This window comes from Carlito syrichta, unplaced genomic scaffold (genome assembly GCF_000164805.1).
Source record: "Carlito syrichta isolate Samal-C Ts95f unplaced genomic scaffold, Tarsius_syrichta-2.0.1 Scaffold308182, whole genome shotgun sequence".
Classification (NCBI taxonomy): domain Eukaryota; kingdom Metazoa; phylum Chordata; class Mammalia; order Primates; family Tarsiidae; genus Carlito; species Carlito syrichta.
Window position 1 is genome coordinate 56,465 of NW_007252278.1, and position 24,884 is coordinate 81,348.

At 39.4% G+C, this 24,884-nt stretch overlaps 1 protein-coding gene across 2 annotated transcripts in view; it reads left to right on the top strand.

Annotated features, from left to right (window-relative positions):
- Nucleotides 1–24,884, top strand: part of RSU1 (Ras suppressor protein 1) — a 208,491-nt gene that overhangs the window by 54,574 nt on the left and 129,033 nt on the right. For both annotated transcript variants that reach the window (XM_008065176.2, XM_021716114.1), the window contains exons 5-7: nucleotides 7,450–7,568; nucleotides 10,855–10,937; nucleotides 11,203–11,317. In XM_008065176.2, the coding sequence (XP_008063367.1) occupies nucleotides 7,450–7,568; nucleotides 10,855–10,937; nucleotides 11,203–11,317 (317 nt within the window). The remainder of the gene's footprint in view (nucleotides 1–7,449; nucleotides 7,569–10,854; nucleotides 10,938–11,202; nucleotides 11,318–24,884) is intronic.

A 24,884-nucleotide genomic window follows, 5' to 3' on the forward strand; every position in this document is an offset into this window, starting at 1 on the left:
TTTTGTTTGACTGTGTTTTGTTTCCAGTAAAAATTTTATTTCAGTTCTGTTGATCAAGAAGGAGCTTATTTGCATGGCATTGACTGTTCAGACAAGTTGTAATATGATCGATTTTTATCTCTGTATTAAACAAATAGTTTACAAAGCACCTTCATTAATTCTTGCAGTTCTTCTCTGTAGCCGAGACATTCTCATCCCATGTCTTTATGCAAAGGTGAAGAGAGGAGTTTGGATCCAGCTGAGGTTGCAGAACAAGGCGCAGTGAATAATAATAATATCTTGTCTTTGTATATCGCTTTGCAGTTTTCAGAGTCCTCACTCAGCATTTGATCCTCCCAATATCTGTGAGGTGGAGAGGGCAGGCTTTCGTGTTTTCCTTCCCTAGGGATGAAGCCATGCCCTTTCCAAGGGGTTAACTGATATGCTCTTGATTACCCCTGAGCTTAGTGGCCAAGCTGGGGAGGGAACCCCGCTGATCTGGGCTCGGGCAGTCTTCGTTGGACTCCATAGATGCCAACGGGAACTTTGGCTTTTGAATTCCATCTTATTGTCATAGCTGTTAAATGAAACTACCCACTCATGCTTCAGTCTCCGTGTGAAGTAATATGGTCATTAAATTATAGCCATTAAATGCTCTAGTTAAGTTAGTGATTTACATGGAGTGGTAATATAAGCTGGCCAGGTATTTATCAATTTAATAGGAAGTAATCATGACAAAATATCTCATTCATGGAGTGATGTTTTGGTTCATTCTTTCCACAGGGAATTTGGTCAGACACTCTTATTTTGAACTTCACTCTGACTGAGTAATCATCTTTGTAGATACATGAGCATTCTTTTTTCTAATGTCTGAGGGAAGTGGAGTTTAAAGGAGTGAGAAACACCACTTTAGATGAGATGACTTTTTTTTCTCCCTACAAATTTGGAGACTGTATATTCATCTGGCAAAGCAGTAAAGAAAGGATTCTACATTTATATCTTAGTTTTGAAGATAACCAGGTGCTAATATTTAGTTTGTAAGAAAGAAGCTAAAACTAGATATATGTGTATATTCTTTCTGTTAATTTGTTCATTTATTAACTGAGTTATATATGGATATATTTATGTATGTATCTATCTTTATATATCTCAATCACTAGGAATAGTGCCTGTTTCACAGCAAGCGGTTCATAGTGTTAGCTATTATTATCATCATCGTTTTTATTTACTTTGTGACTATGAAAGTACCTATTTGTTGAGGATCAAAGGTGAAGGCCACAGTCCCTGGTCCTAAGTATGGGGACAGGGCTGGCTGCAAATGAGCAGGAACAGTCCAGCGGGGTCACTGATGTGCTGGGAGGAGAAAGACAGGAACACCTTAGGCTACAGGTAAGATTTTTCAAAAGGGCACACACAGGGGATAGTATGGGAGCCAAGTCTTGATGCATGAGGAAGAATTTCTCCCACTTACAAGTCTAAGGAAGACATCTCAGATTGAGGAATGACATATTTAAAAGCTCAGAGCACTGTGTATTTTGGAAATTGTAAGGTTTTGGGTGTTGTTGAGTGTGAAGCATGAGGCAGGGAGCAGTAAGGTAAGAGGCTAGGCTAGATAGGGAAGCATGTGTGTCTGCTGTTCATTGAATGAGAATTTACCGAGTTCCCAACTGTGTACCAGGCACTGTTCTGGATGCTGTCCCTCTAGCCGTTATGGACCTTGAATTACAGTTGGAGAAACCAACAATAAACAGATGAATGTTTATATTAATGGCAGGGAGTCAAAAGTGCTGATGACAGACCTTCTGTGCTAAATAAACAAGCTCCAATTTCATCCTATTGATCATTGAGGAATTTGTAGAGCAGTGGGTATGCGATAAAGTCAGATCGTGTGTGTGTGTGTGTGTGTGTGTGTGTGTGTGTGTGTGTGTGTGTATAAAGATATATATATATATTTTTTTTTTTTGTAGAGAGAGGGTCTTGCTATGTTGCCTAGGTTGGTCTCGAATTCCTGGGCTCAAGCAGTCCTCCCTTCTCTGCCTCCCAAAGTGCTAGGATTACAGACATGAGCCACTGTGCCCAGCCAGATTTTCTTATAAAAGATCAATGTGGAGTAGGGGATGCAGGGAAGTAGACTAGAGGTCAGGAACCAATAAGAACATTAACTTAGTGTTCTAGGGGAACTAGGACATAGTGGAGGCAGAAATATATAAGAAGGTAACATTGAACAGACAGTCACTGATGTGGTGGAATGAAACCTAGGTTTCTATGCTGGGCAGCTGAAATAGAAATATAGAGGGAGACGGGTTTGGGAAGAAGATAATGAGCTCAGGTTTTGTTCAGTTTGGTTTGAGGTACCTTAGGACAGAGTTGTAAACTTTTCATTTTCATCGAATGCACTTTGTTGCCTTCTTGTTCTCTTTGGAGTTGTTTGCATTTTTGGCTCTTGGTGCTTTATTGATTGTGTAAAGCTTTCTGTATTTAATTACATAGCTACATAGATGGGGTTGTCAAAGTTAGAACAGAATTCTTAGTTCTTTGGGAAATGAGTTCAGATAAGTTTTAATAAAGGATCCTTCCATCCTCAAATGGCATAAAGAATTACACACACACGGGAAGGCAAGTTATAGGGAGAACTTCTTAGAATAAGCAGCCAGTATGAAATACACACACGGGAGATCATAAATCAGAGATGTGAGGCCACATGGATGCATGATCCAAAAGGCACCCTCAGCCAGAATTTGCTTTTAAAGTTTTATGTAGTATTTATCTGTTTATTCTGGTGATTTCAAGACCTGAAGGAATTTTAGGACACCTGAATAAATACAAGAAAGTTTAGGCTGGGCACGATGTCTCACACCTGTAATCCCAGCACTCTGGGAGGCTGAGTTGGAAGGATTGCTTGAGCCTAGGAGTTCAAGATAAGTCTGGGCAACATACGAAGACCTCATCTCTACAAAAAAAAATCAAAAAAATTAGCTGGGCATGGTGGTACATGCCTATAGTCCCAGCTACTTGGGGGAATAAGGTGGGAAGATCGCCTGAACCCAGGAGATCAAGGCTGAGATGATCTGTGATTGTGCCACTATATTCCAGCCTGGGTGACAGAGTGAAAACATGGCTCAAAAAAAAAAACAACAAAACAAAAGTTTAGTTGTGTTCGTAATTCTTTAACTATGGCTTATCTTATAGAGTTATTCTCCAAAATGCATAAGGCCACATGGATTTCCATACTGGTAATTATTATTTCTAGAATTATTTTACTGCAGGAGTACCATGCCCAACTATTTTGGAATAACTTTTGTTTTAGACCTGGGACCTTGCTCTGTTTCAGACTGAAGTGCAGTGGCACAATTATAGCTCACTGCAATCTCGCACTCTTAGGCTCAAGCAATCTTTCTGCCTCAGCCTCCCAAGTAGCTGGGACTATAAGCACCACCATGCCTGGCTGGTAATAACTTTTGACCTAGTTTGTTGCTAGAGCTCGTCTCGTGAACACATAGAAGTTTTCATTAAGTGCAGTACTGAGTATTTATGGGTTTGGAATTGTTATTATTAATGACATTATTATTTGGCTAAGAGGGTGAGAAGGTCACTGTGGAGGTGAGAAAAACTAGTGCCTTTTGCCAATGTTTCATTGAAGTAGGAAGTTCCCAGGATCTGCACAGAACAAAATGCTCTAAGACGGAGGCATGAGTACAGATCCTCTGTGGCTTTTGGAGAAAAGGAAAAAAGATGCCTTAGACGCTCTAGTTTTGTAAATCTCTCCATCATTTGCCCATTTCCAACAGCATTTGAAAAATCTTCACATGCAAACAAAATAATTGATACCATTTGATATAGTTGAGCCCAGAGTAACTTGAAGTGTCAATGCCTGAAGTGATCTGAGGTTAAGCAAGCATAAGAATAGAAAAACCACACGTACTAGTTTGGACTCTCCAGAGCTTTCTCATTAGGTAAGCCTGCCTGCTTGGGGTTGATTCAAAATTTCTCTCAAGACTTTTGAAAAATAGTTGTAACTGTAGCTCTCATTTCCTGAGAACCCACCTGTGAGCCATGGAAGGCATTAGGTGCTTCCTCTCTCATCTTCCTGGTGACTCTGCCCTGAAGGTGTTGTTAAGGGCATTTTGCAGTTAAGGAGCTTGGGTCTTAAAGAAGCTGAGTAACTTGACCAAGGTCACCCAGCTGGCAAGTGCTGGCACTGGACTGCTCACCAACTGCCTCAGGTGTTAAAGTTCCATTCTTTCACTGTCTCCACTGTAACGTCTCATGGAAACCTTGAACACTCTTGCTGTTAGAGGTGGGCCCTGAGCACAGAAGTCCCACATGTGGAAATGTAGGTGAATGGGGATGGATCTTAGCACCTGCTGTCTGAGGGGACAGCACATTCCAGCCTTCATTTCAAAGAGAATTATGCCACTGGGTCACTGTGCACGTGGGCTGGTGACCAGAGAGACTGACAGCAGTCTCTACGTTTCTTTACCTTTGTAGCTGGGACTTTTTACTAGGGGTTCTTCTGGACTTTCTGAAACGTTTGCTTAAGCAAGGGCTTCCTTTCTGCCTGCCAAGTTACTGGGCCTAGTAGTGATACTTACTGCTGACAGCTGCACATGGAACGCGGCTGTGTTCCTCCCAGGCTGTGGGTATTGGTTTATCACTCGAAGGAACAAAGAACCTGCAATTACGGAGATTCTTGCCACCGGGAGGCGGAGGGGGTTCAGGCTTGCTCTAGGCTAGAGACTGAATGGGAGCCCTCCCTTAGGTGAGATGCTTCTTCCTTCTAAGGCTGTCTGACTGTGGACTTCCTGCACCTGATATTGCAAAAGTGTATTTGGAGAAAACTTGGAGTAATCAGCAGTTTATAAAAAATGAATGACTTGAAGCAGTATGTAAAGACAGAAGCACCTAAGATATGCTTTTTACGATCTCTGAGTTTCTTTCTTTTTTTCTTAGTTTTAAAAAATTTATTACAGCATTAATTATAGTTGTTATAACAGAAAATACAGAGAAGACTATTATAAAATTAATCACTCGAGGCTCAACAACTAGCAGTAACCACTAGCTTTTTCTGTGCCCACATGTACAGACCCATATGCGGCTCTAACCATGGTATCATGCCAACAATTTATGTTGAAGTCCAAGAGTCAAGTGTGACTTTTTGGTCTCTATAAGGTACTAGGCACATGCAGACACCAGTAGCCTTCATCAGTCGAGTCAGAAGTCTTTGGTTCTTTAATCTCTTAGGCGGATTTTTCATGTCAACATAGAAATAATTATAAGCTCTGTTTTGCCTTATTAAGAGGTGAAGTCCTTGACATGCATATGCTTCACCAGTTGTGAATGTGTATAAAATATTAGTAGTTGTTACCACTGCAGTTAAGTAGTCTTGGAGGCCATTTTGCTGAATGTAAAGTCTGTCTGCAGCGTTTTCTACCTGAGAGGTGGAAACCCACTTTGCTCTTTTGGTTTCCCCTTCTTGTAAGGTATTTTTTGTGAGGCTTGCTTGGTAGGGCTGGACAGAGTTGTGTCTGTAAGGAGACGGATCGAGGACTGGAATGATTTTTAGCATCACACCTTCTTCTACTTTTGAATATCTGTCAACTTAAAGTTTTTTAAAAACTTGGCTTTTAAATATGCTCCAATGGAATTTCATTAAGAAAAAAAGGGTCTTGAAGAAAAGGATAAAATATAGCAATAGGAAAAAAATTTCCCTGGAGATAATATATACATAGTTGAGCAAGATGTAGGTTAGGGGCACTGACCACTCACTCAAAAATCCATATATAGCTTTTGATTTTCCAAAAACTTGGTGACTAATAGCTTACTGTTGACTGGAAGCCTACCAATAACATAGTCAATTAACACACATTTTGTATTTTATACACACACACACACACACACACACACACACACACACGTATACACACACAGAGAGAGAGACACACATATACACACATATATAAAATAGCATATTTTTACAATAAAGTAAACTAGAGAAAAGAAAATGTTAGTCAGAAAATCATAAGGGCTGGGTGTGGTGGCTCACACCTGAAATACCAGCAGTTTGGAAAGTTGGGGAAGGAGGATCATTTGGGGCCAGGAGCTCCAGGCCAGCCTGGCAACATAGCGAGATGACCTCCTTCTCCCTCCATACCCTACCTCTCTACAAAAAAAAAAAAAAAAAATTGACCAGGCAGGGCGGCTCGTGCCTATAATTCAAGATACTCAGGAGGCTGAGGTAGGAGGATCACTTGAGCCCAGGAGCTTAAGGCTGCGGTGAGCTATGATCATGCCACTGCACTCCTGCCTGTGCAACAGAGTGAGACCTTATTTACAAAAAGAAAGAGAGAGAAAGAGAAAGCGAGAGAGAGAGAGAAAATAATAAGGAAAAGAAAATACATTTACTGTTATTTAAGGGGAAGTGGCTCATCATAAAAGACTTTATTCTTGTCTTCACCTTGTAGGCTGAGGAAGAGGAAGGGTTAGTCTTGCTGTCTCGGGGGTGGGAGAGAGTGGTGTGAAGTATATTCACATTGTTGTACAACCAATCCCCAGAATTTTCCCATCTTGCAAACCTGAAATTCTGGACCCGTTAAACAACTCCCCATTTCTCTTCCTCCAGCTCCTGGAAACCACTATAATTCTTTAAATGTTAGTAGGACAAAAAAGTGATTTCCCCCCTCCATTAAAAGAGGTAAATGAAAGGAAATAAAGCAAATGTCTGACATCTGTAAAGCTTAGTATGTGTATTTTGAGATATTATCACTACTTTTGTAAGAAGTTTTTCTCTACAAAGACAGATATTTTGTGAGAGTGTATGATTCGGTATAAATCAGTGATTTGAACTTCACCATTGGAGAAAATGACAACTAAGACATTTTTAAATGTTTCATGAACATATAGGCTCTCTGACTCAAATGATTAGGCTAAAACAAATACCACATCCTGTCGCTTATATGTGAAATGTATAAAAGTAAGACTCCTAGAAACAAAGAGTGGAATAAATGGTGGTTACCAGAGTCTGGTGGTGAGGGGCACTGGAGAGATGTTAGTCAAAGAGCACAAATTGCCATTAGACAGGAAGAGTAAGCTCATGAGAGCCATTGTACATCATGGTGACTGCAGTTCATGACAATATATGGTCTATTTGAAAATTGCTAGGAGAGTAAATTTTAAGTGTTCTTACCACACACACACAAATTAAGTATGTGAGGTAATGCATATGTTAAATAACTCAATTTAAGCCACTTTACAGTGTACTGTACATATATCAAACCATCACATTGTATATCATAAATATGTACAATTTTTATTTGTTGATTTAAGTAAATAGATAAAAATTTTTTAAATGAAAAAACATGATGACATAAAGTGACTGAGATCATGGCACTCTCTGATGCTTTCAGCCTGTGAAACAGAGATGAACTGTGTACATTTCGTGTACTGAGTTGTATTTTTCTCCCCCGACAACAGCATGAATCGGCTGAACACTTTGCCTCGAGGGTTTGGCTCCCTGCCAGCACTAGAGGTTCTGGACTTGACTTACAACAACTTGAATGAGAATTCTCTTCCTGGAAACTTCTTCTACCTGAGTAAGAAACTTTTAATTCTATAAATCTCCTCAGCATGCTACCTTGCATTCTAAGTGTAAAATTTATTTGCCAGTGCCCAAACTCCAAGACTCCAAGAGAAATTATTGGACATATATATATTTTTTTCTTTATGGACTCCTTTTGAATATTCCTTCATAGCTCAGCGGTATGTATATTTGATATATAGTTATATGACACCATTGGGCTGAAGTGGACTTAGTAATGTCATATTAATATTCTGAGAGAGATTATGTACCTAGATGAGATCAAGCCTCACATTTAGCTAAGAGACTTTTTTTCTTTTCTTTTCTTTTGAGTTGGCATCTTACTCTGTCACCCAGGCTGGAGTGCAGTGGCACGCTGCTCATAGCCACCCCAGCCTCGACCTGCTAGGCTCAGGTGATCCTTTGACCTCAGCCTTCCAAGTAGCTGGAACTACAGACATGCACTACCACACCCGGCTTATTTTTTGATTTATTGTGGAGACAAGGTCTCACCAAGTTGCCCTAGCTGGTCTCGAACCCTGAGCTCAGGCAGTCCTCTCGCCTCGGCCTCCCAAAATGCTGAGATTACAGGCTTGAGCCACTGTGCCCATCCTGACTTCCTTTTTTTTTTTTTTTTTTTTTTTTTTTTTGAGTTGGAGTCTCACTCTGTCGCCCAGACTGGAGTGCAGTGGCTGCTCCCGGCCACCGCAGCATCGACCTGCTGGGCTCCGGCGATCCTTCTACCTCAGCCTTCCAAGTAGCTGGAACTACAGGCGCGCACTACCACGCCCAGCTAATTTTTTGATTTATTGTAGAGATGAGGTCTCACCAAGTTGCCCAGGCGGGTCTCGAACCCACAGGCTCAGGCAATCCACTCACCTTTCTTTTTAAAGAACATGCCCCCCAAAAAGTGTCCTCCCATGTTACTATTAATTTTGTTTAAGATATTTGCCCACGTTATTCTAATCAATTATTTATAAAAATATTTATTCATAAACCACTAACAGAATTTTTTAAAGTTCCCACCAGGATTCTGGTTTTAAGCCTTTTAAGAGGTGTACCACATGTTGTCACTCCTAAGCAGACCTTGAACAATTATCATAATACTATAAGAAAGAGATTGACAGTAGTGGGAAACTTCCAGGGGAGGGGGGCACACCTCATCAGCAAGGGTATCTTCATAATGAACGTTTGTATACCTAACCCTGAATTGTACCCTACATCTTTAAAATTTTAAAAAAAGGTACTCTTATTTACATATCTGTCTAATACATAGTCACACATTAAGAAATTGTTAGCCACGGTGAACACATTTTCCTCTTTTAGATGCAAACAATTTTTTTGCAGGTGCTCCTAAAAATAGGAAAAAAACTGATTTTCTGGCATGAAATATCTAGGAAAAGGTTGCTTCCTTTAAATAAGTATGAGGGAAGAACCACAAAAAAGCCCAGAATTATCTTTTTGGAGGGAAGACCTCTTGTAATACAGGCTAGGTATGTGTTCTAGGAACTTACTCCACTAGGTCAGTGTTCTAGGAACCCATTGGCATCGTTGTACCTGCTAGCATCATATCATTGTACCTGCTAGCATTGTTGTGAGGGGTTGCATTTGGCTTCAGTGAATTTTCTTTTTTGAGAGTATTTTAATATGTTTACCCATTTCATGATGGGTGATTTACGAGTGTGCCTGCCCACACCACACTGAGTGTTCTGCAGTTTTCGGCCCAAACTGGCATGACTCCCTTGCCCTATCCTTCCTATTTATCTGATCTTGCTCTGAGGGACTTTTTGTTTCCCTGGGTGAAAAAAATCCTCAAAGGGAAATGTTTTGCCAAGGTAGAAGATGTGAAACAAAAAACAGCAGAAGTACTAAAAGGCATCCATATTGGTGAGTTCAAAAAACTGTTTGGAGCAGTGGAAAAAGCATCTCAATAGGTTTATCACATCACATGGAGAGTACTTTGAAGGTGACTGAAGTTTAAACATGTAAGAATAAATATGGATTGCCTGAGCCCGCGGGCTCGAAACCCGCCTGGGCAGCGAGACCTCATCTCTACAATAAATCAAAAAATCAGCCGGGCATGGTAGCACATGCCTGTAATTCCGGCTACTCGGAAGGCTGAGGCAGAAGGATCGCTGGAGCCCAGCAGGTCGAGGCTGCGGTGGCCGGGAGCCACTGCACTCCAGTCTGGGTGACAGGGTGAGACTCCAACTCAAAAAATAAAAATTAAAAAATAAAAAATAAAAATAAAGAATAAATACACAATTTTTTATAAATAAATTTCGTTTTTGGAGGGATCCCTCCTCATATTTTGCTTCTTCAAATAGTGACATATATGGCATTAGAGAATGAGCTAGGCTCTAAAATTTTATTTTTTGCCTTATGTATGCTGTTTCTCCTAGACTTTCTCAAGCACATGAAACCAACTATAAAATATTCTCTTGGGATGTGGAAGAAATTGTTTTTGTTATGTTAACATACAGTTCTTTGAAATGTTAAAGCATTAGAGTATAGTTAAGTACCTGTAGATGAAGGAAACCAAACAAATATCTAATTATACGCCCCCTTTTTTGGTTGAGAATAAAAAGAGGTTTTAGAATTTTAGCCTTCAGTAGCTTGGGATCGTGTTCATTATTGTGTAATATTGTGAACTAGTTTCTGGTTACTGATATGCTGCTTAAGTTAAGATTTTACTCTTTTAATTCCATGTCATTATATTAGCCCCTTTGTACTCATTTATTTTTGTCATTAAGGTTGTAGAAACAAGTAATAATAATTAGTCTGATGATGGAACCAATGAACTGTTGTTATGGCCTCCACTGCTGGAAAACCTTTCATTTATTTTTAAGATCACCCTATTTATATGAGAGAAGTTCTATTTTGACATAATTCTATTTACATGAAAGATCCCTTTTGCTCTAGGTATGGATATAAGTGGCACAGTGGTTTTCTTTGTTTTGCTTTGGATGCAGATGGAGTAATAAACATGAATTGGAAGTAATAGAGAAAAATAGCTATGCTTTCTGAAAAGGCATTGAACCTCTGTGCCCAAAACTGCTGGTGCCCACGATTGTTAATTGTGACAGTCCTCTTGGATATAGATATTTTCCTGGTCACACCAGTCACACAATAAGCCAGTAAATCTAAGTTTGACCTGCTTGTTATTATTGGGAGCCCTAGGTATGTCAAAGGCTTTTCACCAAGCCAGGGTTATTAATCAAAGCTGACTCCCTCGTATTGATCAGACCTCAAATGGTTGGGTTCCATGCCACCCTGTTTATATATTGCTGTTTAATTTGCAGCCACCCTGCGTGCACTCTATCTAAGTGACAACGATTTTGAAATCCTGCCGCCAGATATTGGGAAGCTCACAAAGTTGCAGATAGTAAGTAATTTATCTAAATTCTTAGAAAATCAATTCACTGCTGCAGTTCTTGTAGGAGTAGAATCAAGTCAATTTGAGCAGGAGTGAGGTTTGTTTTGCAAGAATAAACCACTACTCCTGATAGTGTTTCTTGTTTATCCACAGACACTTGTAAATAAATGGAAAGGATTGAGCCTTAGCAGAAGAGAGGAGATGGAAGAGAGTTTCTGTGGAGCACCTTTTCATGTGAAATTGCTTTGACAGGTTCTTGTTTTCTTATATTTAGCTCAGCCTTAGGGATAACGACCTGATCTCGCTGCCTAAGGAAATCGGGGAGCTCACCCAGCTTAAGGAACTCCATATTCAGGGGAACCGCCTGACCGTCCTGCCCCCAGAACTAGGTAAGGCTGCTGACGAATGAACTCAGATCTGGGTTTAATTAATAGCGATTATCCTAAGGTAGCAACCTTTCTCCTCTTCATGGCAAATACCCTCCACCTCGGCACCCAACTCTGATCATTTTAGGACCATTTGTCATTGGCCAGAGTTTGGCTGTTATTCTAGGTTTGACTTTTCCTGATGCTGTTGGTATCCTGTGTCTCAGAAACTGCTGACGAAAGATGACCCGGCTCGGCTTCCTGCATGGTATAGTGGAAGGAGCATGAGATTAGTAGCAATAGCCTTATCCATGGCTTCTCATTTACTAGCTGCGTAAGCTCTCTGGGTCTTGTTGAGTTATTAATAACTTTTATCAAGTATTACTCTTATGTTTTCTTAATTCCTTAATTTTTTGGCCCTTAAAAACTTTTACCAAATAGCTGAAGTATTTGTTATGGCTACTTGAAAATACCCTTACCCATCATGACTGTGGTCATCTCCTGATTCCGTCTCTAGTAAGAGTCATTCAATGTGTTTTTGCTGGGAATTTCACAGTCCTACTCCTGGCAGCTGAATCACAGTTCTCTGCCTGGTCGATTTGATGACCCAGGGTTGCTCATGGTCTTCCCTAGAAATAACCTCCAAACCAGTCATTCTTTTTCTGTTTTGCCTTTCAACAAAGGGCTCATGCATTTACTGATTTTTTTCTCATGTCAGCTCTCCGTATCCTCAAATTTTTTCAGTTCTTTGAACTGCATTGTTTTATCATACTGCAGTGATTTGCTTTCTCTTCAAAACACCATAATGCTTAAGGAAGCACATTGAAGAAACAGTTCCTCAGACAAGTCTTGTGGTTTTTAAAGAGGCCACTTTTAAATTAGTACATAAGCACCATGAAGGCAGGGGTGTTTTTATATTGGTTCCCTGGCATGTGGTGGGTGCTCAGAGAACAGTTATGAATGAATTCATGGAGCCAAGGTGGTCAGGGTGTTTAGAAGGTTAAAAGCAGGCAGAGTGTGACTTGTGGTTAATGTACATATAGGAAAACTCAGATACAGAACATTCCTGTCAGTGCAGAGTGTTCTATTGGGCAGCCCTAGGCTAAAGGGAAAGCAGTCATGTGATTTCACAGAAGGAGCATAACACTGAGCCTCCACTTTTCCCATTTCCTTTATCTCCTTTGTTGGTGTTAAAAGGCCAGAGGAGTTTATTTTATGAGTTTTTTGTTAAGGGCTGAGGAGCTTCTCAGCAGCTTCTCTTTATTGAGATATAGGTAGTCAAGTGTAGCTTGAGGAGCAGGGTACAGGCTCAATTTTTTGCAAAAATTTTCAAGGCAAAAACCACGTCAAAGGAGAGATTTTGTACAGTGACTGTTAACCATAGATGTTAGCATTAGTAATACTTGGGAGCTTTTGCAGAGTACTAATACCAGCTCCCTTTCCAACCTCCTAAATCAAAATCTCCATGCCTGGCTGGGTATGATGACTCACACCTCTAATCCAGCACTTTGGGAGGTCAAGGCAGGAGGATCACTTGAGGCCTGGAGAATTCAAGACAGGAGTTAGAGACTTGTCTCTACCAAAAGAAAAGAAAAAATTAGCTCCATGTGGTAACATGTGTCTGTAGTTTGAGCTACTCGGGAGGCTAAGGCAGGAGGATTGCTTGAGCCCAGGAGTTTGAGGCCACGGTGAGCTATAATGGTACCACTGCACTTCAGCCTGCATGGCAGAGTGAGACTCTGTCTATGAAAAAAAAAACTCCATGCGTGAGATGAATTCTTGTGTAGTTTGATAAAACCCACTTAATGTTTCTAACATGTGACCTTGGTTAGTGTGGTTAGTAGAAACAGAAAAATAAATCTGTATTTTGTTGTTGTTTTATTTCATTTTTCAAGCAATGAGGCCATGTAAGATACTAGAGGAAACGATTATCAGATAGTAATTTGTTACAAAAATACCTACCTTAACCTATGCATGCCTATATATATATATATATATATATATATTTTTTTTTTTTTTTTTTTTTTTTTTTTTTACAATCTTACTTATGTTGCTGTCCTATTTAAATACCACTTATTGGCCAGGCTTGGTGACTCAGCCTATCATCCCAGCACTTTGGGAGGCCGAGGCAAGTGGATTGCCTGAGCCCGCGGCTTTGAGACCAGCCCGGGCAACTTGGTGAGACCTCATGTCTACAATAAATAAAAAAAATAACCGGGCATGGTAGCACGCACCTGTAGTTCCGGTTACTTGGAAGACTGCGGCAGTAGGATCACTGGAACCCAGCGGGTTGATGCTGGGGTGGCCATGAACATGTCACTGCACTCCAGCCCGGGTGACAGAGTGAGACTCAGACTCAAAAAAAAGAAAGATTGCATGTAGTCATATTTGTCTGACATTTCTGTTAAGATCTCCAGTAACAAATTATATATATATTATTCAGGAGCAGAACTGAGGAGAAAAGTTTTAAATGACTACTTTTGCTAGCCATAGAAAAGCTTGGTCTTAACGTCTGCCTGGTGGCAGGGTTTCCTAATTGCAGGCAAACACTTAGTTGGAAATAAATGATAAACCCTTGGGGTTTATCGGTCACAAATCTCAACTCGAGCTGAAGACAAATGTTTTATCTGTTTTTGAAGGGTGATTTCTTTAAGTTAAGAATGATAGATAGCAATATAGTAATAGCTACATTACTATATATAGTATGTATTAAGGCCTCAAGTGCCAAGCCACTATAATAAGTGTTTTTCTTGCATTATCACCTATAATTGTTGTAAGAATTAAAAGCAAACTTTTCAGAGGTGGGAAAACTGAGGCTAAGAGATTGGTGGACTGGTGGCATGTCTATGGGGACACAGCCAGTGAATCACAGAGGAGAGATTTGAACCTGACAGTCTCTCCCGCAGGTCCACATTCCTGACATCTGTGGTCTTCCCATTCCCACTGGTGTGCCGCTAAGAGGATTCCTAGAAATCCTAGAAAACACAACTCCAGCCAGAAATGGCAGCAGGAGGAGGGAGGATGCTGGGTGGTCAGTTGCATGGCGGGCTCTGCCAGTGTGTGAGCAAGGCTAGAATGACACTTTGCAAAATGCAGCCAAGATGGCTCTTGGAACTGCTCTTCTGCTGTGCCATTGCAAGCCAGATAAACTGTCTCTGTGGTTCTTTCACCACATAAACATGTACCACAATGGGAATATCTTGTCTGTCTGTGTCCTCGATACCTAAGGCTGATGCATGAGCAGAGCTAGGGACGATGCACTCGTGGCTTATTATACGTGTCCCTGCAGCATCTGCTGACTGCAGGCTGACTTTTGGGTGCATTTTAAAGTGTGGATGGTGAGCTCTCTCCCCTCTATGTTTATTTCGTATATATCTGAATCACAAGGTAAATGTTTTTGAAGTTTCTGTAAAATTTGCTTTCAGAACCCAGAGTTTATTAACTTGAAACCTTGTTGGTGACTGTGTTTCAGCCAAGCAAGGGAACTTAGATGAGTTCTGACTTGTCAGATCTAAGAACTCTAGGAACATGACAAAATAAAATCAGAGGCTTGTTTGGAGTTTTGATACATAATTGTATTACTTTCCTGTTACTATATATTCTTGAATAAGTTACTGAAATCATTACATCTGGTTCCCAAACAGTAAAACACTTGCTTTCATATTAGTCCATATAATTCTAGAAAATGAGATGTAAGTTGGTCTGTCATTCACCCATTCATTCATTCATTCATTCATTCACACATTTATTAGTTCCTACTTTAGGCCAGGTCTTAAGTCCAAAGTATTTATTCTTCCAATAAAGTGAAATTTACTTATTCAGCAACTGTGTATTGAACTCCTGCTTCATGTACTTATAGGGATTATGACAAGAGACAAAATATTCCTTATGGAGTTAATGGTTTAGTGGGAGAGGATGGAAAATTAGGTAGGTAGGTAGGTTGGTAGGTAGGTAGATATAGCATGATACATGGTTTCACTCTGGAAAACAATTAAGCATGGCAGAGAGGGGTGATCAGAGGGAGCCTCATTCCTAATGGAGGGAGGGAGCGCTCTTGGCAAAGGGGACAGCAGGTGCAGAGGCCCTGGGGTGGGCTTGTGTGTTCAGGAACAGCAGAAGACTAATGTAGCTGGAACAGAGGGAGCAAAGGGGAGAGTTGTAAGAAATGAGCTTAGCTGAGAAGTGGGGACTTGTTCACAGAGGTGCTTGTGGGGCATTGTCAGAATGTTGGCTTTTATTCTGAGTGAGTTGGGCCACCCATACCTGCTCCCATCTTAGTCACCAGAGCATATGCATTTGTCACCTTAAGTGGGAAAGGAACTTGGCTGATGTGATATAGGGTCTTGAGATGGGGAGATTACCCTGGATTATTCATGAGCACAGTGTAATCACAGGGTCCTCACAGGGGGTGGGAAGAGGGTCAGAGGTAGTAGTCCAGGATGTGGTGATGGAGCAAGAGGCAGGGGTCCCGCGTGGACAGGCCATGAGCTGAGGATACAGGTCGTCTCCAGAAGCCGCAAAGTGCAAAGAAATGGATTTTCCCCAAAGCCACCAGAAGGAGCACAGGCCTGTTGGCACCTTGATTTCAGCTCTATACGATCCAGTTTCAGATTTGTGAACTCAAGACTTCGAGAATAGATCTCTGTTGTTTTAAGCCACTGACTGTGGTCACCCTTCATGGCAGCAGTAGGAAACTGACACAAATGGGAGGACACTGAAAGGTTTTGATGTTTTTTTTAAAGACAGGGTCTTGCTCTGTTGCTCAGGCTGGAGTCAGTGGCATCATCATAGCTCACTGCAGCCTCAAACTCCTGGGCTCAAGCAATCCTCCCTTCTTAGCCTCCTGAGTAGCTGGAACTACAGGTGAGTGCCACCATGCCTGGCTAAGTTTTTATTATTATTATGGTAGAAATGGAGTCTTACTATGTTGCCTACGCTGGTCTCAAACTTCTGGCCTCAAGCAATCCTCTTGTCTCAGCCTCCCAAAGCACTGGGATTACAGGTGTGAACCACTGTGCCTGGCCCCTGCTTATTTTTTCAAATGAACTCTTTGGCCACTTTGTTGAGAATTATCTGGAGGAGCAGGAGACAAGGTTGAAAGTAGAGAGTCAAGATAGGAGATGATTATAGCAGTCCAGGTGGGAGTAAATGCTGGTTTCATCTAGTTGGTAGTTACAGTGATGGAGGTAAGTCAGATGCTGGATCTCTTTCAAAGGCAGAAATAATGGGAATTGGTGGCGGTTCAGATGAGGGGTTGAGAGTCAAGACTGACGATGAGGATTTGGTCCTGAGCAACTAGAAGGCTGAGGAAGATGATAGGAAGCGTAGCTGAGGAAGATGGGGCAGGAGAGGAGGTAGTTGGGAGCTAAGCCTTGGCTCTCTTAAGTTAGAGAAGCCATCTGATAGCTTTCAACTTTTATCTATTTATTTTTGAGTCAGAGTCTCACTCGGTCACCCAGGCTGGAATGCAGCGGCATGATCATGCATGGCTCATCATAGCCTTGACCTCCTGGGCTCAGGTGATCCTCCTGTCTCAGCCTCCTAAGTAGCTGGGACTCCAGGCTGTACCACCATGCCTGCTAATTTTTATTTCTTGTGGGGATGCAGTCTCACTATGTTACTCTGGCTTGTCTCGAACTCCTGGGCTCAAGCAATCCTGTCACCTTGGCCTCCTAAAGTACAGGGATTACAGGCATGAGCCACCATGCCTAACTTCTGTTTGGATATCTAATTGAGAAGGCAACAATGGGATATTAGAATCTGGGGTTCAGAAGGGAGGTCTGGACTGCATATATAATTTGGGGCATTATCAGCATACATTTAATGCCACAAATTGGATGGGATCTCTTGGATGTAACTGTAGAGGGTGAAGGATTGAGCCACGAAGCACTTGGGTTCCTAAACACTGAAGCCAGGAGGATGGAGGGTGTTTACAGTAGGGCCAGCTTCCAGGCTAACCATCCTTGGTCAGTCGGGGACTGTGGCTTCCCGGTTGGCACCACCAATGGCTTCCCATTGCCGAGCTGTTGGTTTGTGTTTTCTACATTGGAAACTGGGGCTCTCTTGTGAGGCAGATTGAGGCCACCCCCTTTCTTCCTGACATCTGCAGCTAATTCTACCAGTGAAGGACAGTGAAATACACATAACTGACATCCTCTTCTGAGCCTGCCTGAATTCAGAAGCCTCTTTTTGGCCAGCATCTTCAGCCAGCATCCAATATCCCCTGAAAAGCAACTATGTGACTAATTGAACTTTCACCCTTCTTTTGCCTCTATGTATTATTCCCTGGGAGAATTAATTAGTGGAGGGTATAAAAGATCTGAATTGGAATTGGCAGTGATGGAAGGAAAGGCAAATATCTTGACCAAGCCTCAGAACAGTTCAATAGCCTGGGGGGTGGGGAACAAAATGAATGAATGAATGAATGAATGAATGAATGAATGAATGAAAACAGAAAGGTAATTTCAGAGCTGGTGGCTGCACCCAGTAGTTGTGAGCAATACTTTTTTTCACTTTTGCATTTTCCCACTTGCAGACAAGACCGTTGTCTCTTGAGCTGAAGATTTGAGTTGTATGTGTTGCATGGTTCTCTTTCCTGAGTGCTCTGTGGTTTCCACTCCTTGTCCTTGATGGAATCATTTCTGGTTTCCTGGCTTTTAGACATTCATGGAACCCCTTCTCCTGCATTTGTCACTCAAATGTTTTTGCAGACAAGAGAAAATTACAGTGGTCAGTTAGGTATGCAACAAAGCAAAGTGATTTAGATATCAGAACTTATCTGCAGGCCAGGCACAGTGGCTCACACACTTGTAATCCCAGCACTTTAGGAGACTGAAGCAGGAGGATTACTTGATTCCAGGAGTTTGAGACCAGCCTGGCTAACATAGTAAGACCTCGGCTCTACAAAAAATTTTTAAAAATAGCCGGGCATGATGGCCTGCACCTGTAGTCCCAGCTTCTCGGGAGGCTGAGGTGGGAGGATTGCCTGAGCCCAGGAGGTTGAGGCTGCGATGAGCTATGATTGTGCCACTTCCCTTCAGCCTAGGCAACAGAGTGAGACCCTGACTCAAATTTTTTTTAAAAAAAGTACTTATTTGCACTAATCTAAGTGGTCTGTGGGACTTATGTCTGCGATGCTGCATACATCCGGGGCTAGCTGGCTCAGAGTCCTACTTTGTGTGCTGATAATCAATTGCATTTTTTTTTTTACTACAGTAACTGTGAGAAACACATATATTTTTTAGCACACTTGTGAAGGGTAGAAGCAAATATTAATCTCATTCTGAGAGTTAGTGATGTTATGAATTGAGAATTCCCTTCCAATTGTATTCTCCAGAATGAGTAGAATTAAGAAAAAGTAGATATACCAGTCTAAAATATTTTCCATTATATCTCTTAATCCTTTTCCTGTGGATGTTGAAAAGCTAAAGAAAAACACTTTCCTTCCTGAGGCAGACAAGAAGGAAATGTAGTATTCTTTGTTCAGTCAATTAACTCCCTGATTGTGTCTTGTTAATCTTCTCTTATGTTATTTGTACCCTGTCAATTGGTTCCCAGTTATTTTATCCAGGGATTCAAAAGATTTCTAAAAATGTAAATGGTAGAATATAGAGGTGAATTGATTGGTTCTAAGTCACTAGGCTTGGGTTCAAATCTCACCATCCCAGTCCCTTGTTCTGTGACTTTGGGCAAGTTATTTTACCTTCTATGCCTCATATAAATTAAGGGTCATAATAGCCCCCACCTTATAGTGTTGTTGTAAGGATTAAAAGGATAAGCCACATAAAGAATTTAGCCCTGTATCGGGAAGGAGCACAGCTGCGCAGTAGGTGTTAGGTAAACACATACACACACACACACACACACACACACACACACATCCTAATAGTTGTATAATAAAACTCAAATGATTTCCAAGTCTATGCCCATTTTCTGAGTTTTCCATTGAGGCTGGAAGCCAGTCATCTGGTTTTTCTATCTAGAAAACTCTGTGGTAGGCCTTTTGGTTGACCGTTGGTTGCTGCATTCCTTCATTCACCCATTCATTTGCTTCTTGCTTTTTTGACATCCTTTGTGTGACTATTAAGTTGTCCCTAATAAGTGTTGAGTAAGTAGCCCTAACTGATCAGACTCACTTCTTCATCCTATGTTAAGATCTTAAACTGTATCTCTGCAAGTGGCAACATTGTTTCCCAGTTGTTTAGCTTCTCATTGTCTTGTGTTCTTTTGTGACAGTGTTCATTTCATTGATGACTTTTTTCCTTCTCATGATAGCCACTATCCTGAACTGATTGTTTCATTTTTTTATATCCCTGACATGTGACTACTCCATAATGCTTTTGGTCACTGTTTATTTATTAGTAATTTATTTCATGTTTAAAACACGCTATATAAACCCATCTTTCTGAATCTTTCTTATATTGTTATACATTAAGACCATTACAGATTCAGAGTATAAAGTCTATTCTGGAATTGAAAAAACTGGTTTAGCTATCATGTGAAATATTTTAACTTTTTCCTTGAGAAAATATGTAATGCTGTTATTAATCTTATCTAGAATAATCAGACTCCAAGAACATAGTAAGAAAGTCTTTGGGATTCTTTTTTTTTCTTCCTTCATCTGGGTTCTCCATTCTGGGTAATCACCTGCTCTAACTCAAGGCAGCTTTATGTTTTTAGCAAAATTGGTTTTCTCTGCCTAAATCCTGTTTCTATGAAAAGAAGAGCTAACTTAATAGATAGAGCAATAAGTGACAAGAACTTTATGAGATTGTGAACTGTGCCACTTGTACATGTATAAAATTGAATTTCTCAATTGATCACTAACATTTTTAGATTACTTTCAAGATAGATAATGACATAAATAAATACCTTAGTATTATGCAAAATATTATAATTTACAGAATAGTTTCATGCATTTAATCAGTTCTGTAGTGTAGGAAAGGAGAGCTCTCTGGACTCTTTTGAAAGATGAGGGAACCAAGGGAAATTGTGACTTGCCTAAAGTTACATTACTGACATGCTTATTATTGACAAAATCCGATTTTTGATTCAGATCTTCTGACTTCAAAAAGAAGTATTCCTCCCAATAGTATACCAGTGTATCAATATTGAACCATTAAACAAAAACAATTTATCATTAAATGACAGATTGTAGTGATCCCAGATATATGCCTATTTTCTTTGAAAAATAAAGAAAATATGGGGAGTGGAACATTTGTACCCACCTTTGAATTTTGACTTGGATGTTATTGGCTGCTCTTACATTTTAGATCTATGTTAATTTTTTTTGCCATACTTCACCAGAAAAAGTCATATATTATATATTTTGATTCTCATGACTTTAGTTGATAATCAAAAATGACTTCCGTCCTGTATCCTACATGATATTTTTTAATAAGTTCCTCTTTATATATTCTATTTCAGTGAGTCTTTGGCCCCAGAAAATGCTTTAAGCGTAGACTTTTAAAGTGTTAAGTGAATTATATTTCTGCCTGGTGAGTTATTACCTTAAAGGGGGTGGGAAGTTGCAACACATAAAACGTTTCCATTCCGTAGTATAAATTTCAGGAAGCCCAATGTCAGGTTCAGTGTGATTGAACATGTGCATCAATCTGTGTTAACACCAGCTGGTAAAGCATGCCACTGTTTGCAGTGGACTTCCTTTGATTTAATAGGACGCTAAATGTATTTTTGCCCTGGGAGAAATGCTGGCGGTACAGAGCTTCTTGATTTAATTTTTTTTTCGTCCGGAGGCATGTCTGTAAATACAGTTGTTATAAACTGAATACATATATAATATCTTACATTTATGTAGCATCTCCCTTCAAAGCATCTCCTATATATTACAGTACTCCTATATTTAAAAAATAAGCAAGCTAAACCAAGTCAGACCCGAATAGTACTGCATATGTGAATGTGAGAGTTTCTTTAGGGGTGCAGTAAGGGAAAGGAATGATATGGGAATGGTTGTTCTTCATTTTGTCAACACCAGAAATCTAGGTTTTATCATAACATCATGGATCAGCCCTTTTCATATATTTTTAAATTTAATTAATTTTTTTTAGAGAGGGTTTCACTCTGGCACCCACACTGGAATGCAGTGGTGTGACCATAGCTTAAACAACCCTCCCACTTCAGCCTCTGAGTAGCTGGGACTACAGGTGCCTGACACCATGCCCAGCTAATTTTTTTTAATAAATGTTTTGTAGAAATGGGATCTCACTCTGTTGCCCAGACTAGTCTTGAACTCCTGGCCTCAAGTGATACTCAAGTGATACTCCTTTCAAAGTGCTGAGATTACAGGTATAAGGCACCATGCCTGGCCAGCCTTTCTTTATTTATGTTGGTTTAGACCTTTCCAGAATCATTCACATTTTCAACTGAGTATTTATTGCGTAAGTTGACTACCTACTGCATAGAATCATATAATTGTACCATTTGTACTTGTGCTATATTTTAGCAGTAGCATGCATTCCAAAATTAGTAAATAAGTTCCTATTCGTTCTCAACTATGTTTAGTGACTTTAATATGTCTCTGTACTATCTCTCTTGCCTTTTATATTTGCTATTTTAAAAAGAGTGTCTCTTCTCCTTGGACAGCTCCTATCTAAGTGACCTTATCATATCAAATTCTGGCTTCCAGTCCTGTATACAGCATATTTCTGTAATCTGTTTGATTTGGGGAACAGTGGTAAGTGAAACATACATAATCCCTGCCCTCATGTAGAAAAATCTTTGAAGGAAACAACTAAACAAATAGTTAAAAATTACAAAATGGAAGTTACAGGTAATACCCAAAGCTGCTAAACATAAGCTTTAATAAAAAGCAATGGCCTCCAGCCCCCTGTTGATCTTTCATTTTGCAACCTAGCTGAACTCAGTTATTACTTCTGATTGTTTTTTAAGAGATTTCTTAGAATTTTCTCTATACAAGATCATGCCAGCAATTAGAGATAATTTTACCTTCCCTTTTCCAATCTAAATGCCTTTTATTTCATTTTCTTGCCTAATTACTTTGGCTGCAACCTCTAGTACAACATAGAATATAAGTGGCAAGAGCAGGCATTCTCAAAGAGCAGGCATCCTCACTTTATTGCTAATCTTAAGGGGAAAGCATCCAGTCTTTCCTCATCAAATATGTCATCTGTGGGGTTTTGTAGATAAACTTTGTCAGGCTTAGGAAATGCCCTTCTATTCCTTGCTTATAGAGTGATTTTTCATAAAGGAGTGTTGAATGTTGTCAAGTACTTTTCTGCATCTATTTGGATGATCATGTGGCTTTTGTTTTTTGTATTTTTCTTTTTAAATATTTGTGAATTTGATTTGCTAGTATTTTGTTTAAAATGTTTCCGCTTTGTTTGTGATGGTTATTATTCTAGTTTTCTTCCCATCTTATAGTATCTTTGTGTTTTTGTATCAGGAGTAGTCTGATAAAATGAGTAAAATTTGGTACTTTTTCTCTCTTAAATGTTTAAAAGAATTTATTAATGAAACCGTCTGCATCTTGAGTTTTCTCTGTGGGAGAGTTTTGAATTATGAGGATTTTTTTCAAGATATAAGAATCTTCAGATTTTCTGTTTCCTCTAGTCACCATTGGTAATTCTCATATCTTAGAGATTTTATGTGTTTCTTCCAAGTTAGTGTATAGCATCTGTAATGATGTCTTCATTTTTATTTGTGATACTGGTAATTTTTGTTTTTCCTGTTTTTATTTCTCTTTTGATTGGTCTAGCAAGGACTTTATTGTATTATCTTTTCCAGATAACCAGTGTTGTAGTTTCATTGAGTTCTTTTATTCCTTGTTTTGTATTTCATTGATTTCATTTTCCTCTGCTCACTTTTAGTATAATTTGCTCTGATTTTTAACTTTTTTAGCTAAAAGCTTAGTTTATTGATTTTCAACCTGTATTTTCTAACATAAACATTTCAAGATATACATTTTTCTCTAAGCATTGTTTAAGCAGCATTACACACATTCTGAGTTTTCATTTTCATTCAGTTTAAAATATTTTACTTTTTTGCTTATAATTTCTTCTTTGGCCATTTGGTTTTTTGAACTTTTTTGTTTTTAAGTATTTGAGGATTTCTGGATTTTTTTGTTTCTGATTTCTAATTAAAATTATGATTAAATTAGATTCATAATCTATGTCATTCTAATCCTTCAAAATTTATTGACTTGTTTTGCGAATATTAGAATATTGTCAGTGAAATGTGCACCTGAAAATATCATGTGCTCTATAAGTGTTCTATAAATGTCAAGTAAGTTGGTTGATATGTTATAACATCCAATACTATTGTTATTTTTTCTTAAGCTAGTTATTTTAAATAACTTTAAAAAGGCAAAAATATACTTTATATTTACTGACATTTTTGCCATTGTTGATGCTTTTCTTTTTTCTTTTTTTTTTTTTGAGTTGGAGTCTCACTCTGTCACCCACACTGGAGTTCAGTGGCTGCTCTCGGCCACCGCAGCCTTGTCCTGCTGGGCTCCAGGGATCCTTCTGCCTCAGCCTTCTAAGGAGCTGGAACTACAGGCACGTGCTACCACACCCAGCTAGTTTTTTGATTTATTGTAGAGATGAGGGCTCGCCAAGTTGCCCAGGCAAGTCTCGAACCCACGGGCTCAGGCAATCCACTCACCTCAGCCTCCCAAGGTGCGGGATTACAGGCTGAGCCACTGAGTCTGGCTAATGCTTTTCATTCCTTGATAAAGATACAAACTTCCCTCTAGTATTATTTACCTATTCAGAAGAAATTTATTTATATTTTTTGTAATATTGTTCTTTGTGGCAACAAATTTAACTTTTCTTTATCTGAAATATCTTTATTTTGCTTTCATTATAGGAAGAAGTTTTTTTAGGGTTATAAAATTTTAGTTCGCTAGTTTGGGTAGCTTCCTTCCTTCCTTCCTTCCTTCCTTCCTTCCTTCCTTCCTTCCTTCCTTCACAGGTATTCTATTGTCTTTGGTTTCCATTATTTTTGTGCTATTTTTACCATTGTTCTCTGTATGTAATGTGTCTATTTTTCTATGACCTCTTTTAAAATTTTCTTTTTGTCATTGGGTTTCAGCAATTTCATATTTGAAATTTCCTTTACTTCTCTTTGAGAATTTTATGGAACTTGTTTGATAGATGGGTTATAGTATTCATCAATTTGGTGAATTTGCAACCATTATTTTTTGATGGATTGGTTGAGTGGTTGATAATTTTCAGCCATTTGTATTTAATGGTTGATTGCTTGACTGATTGATTTCCTATCTCTCTTTCCTCTCCTGGAACTCAGATTATACTTAAGTTAGATCACTTGATATCATGGGTTACTTGTACAAAATTTTGTGTCTTACCTTCTTCCATTTCTTTTCAGATCTTCCCCTTCCCTTTCTGCTTTAGTTTAGATAGTTGCTTTTGCCTTGTCTTTAAGTTCACTGTTTTTTGTTGTTTGTTTTATAATGTCTAATCTCCTGATAAGCCCATTCAGTGAAATTATTTCAGATGTTGCATTTTTTTGTTCAAGTATATCCATATAGCTCTTTTTATAATTTCATTTATCTTTTAATAGTTTGTGTTTTTCTTTAAATCCTTGCACATAT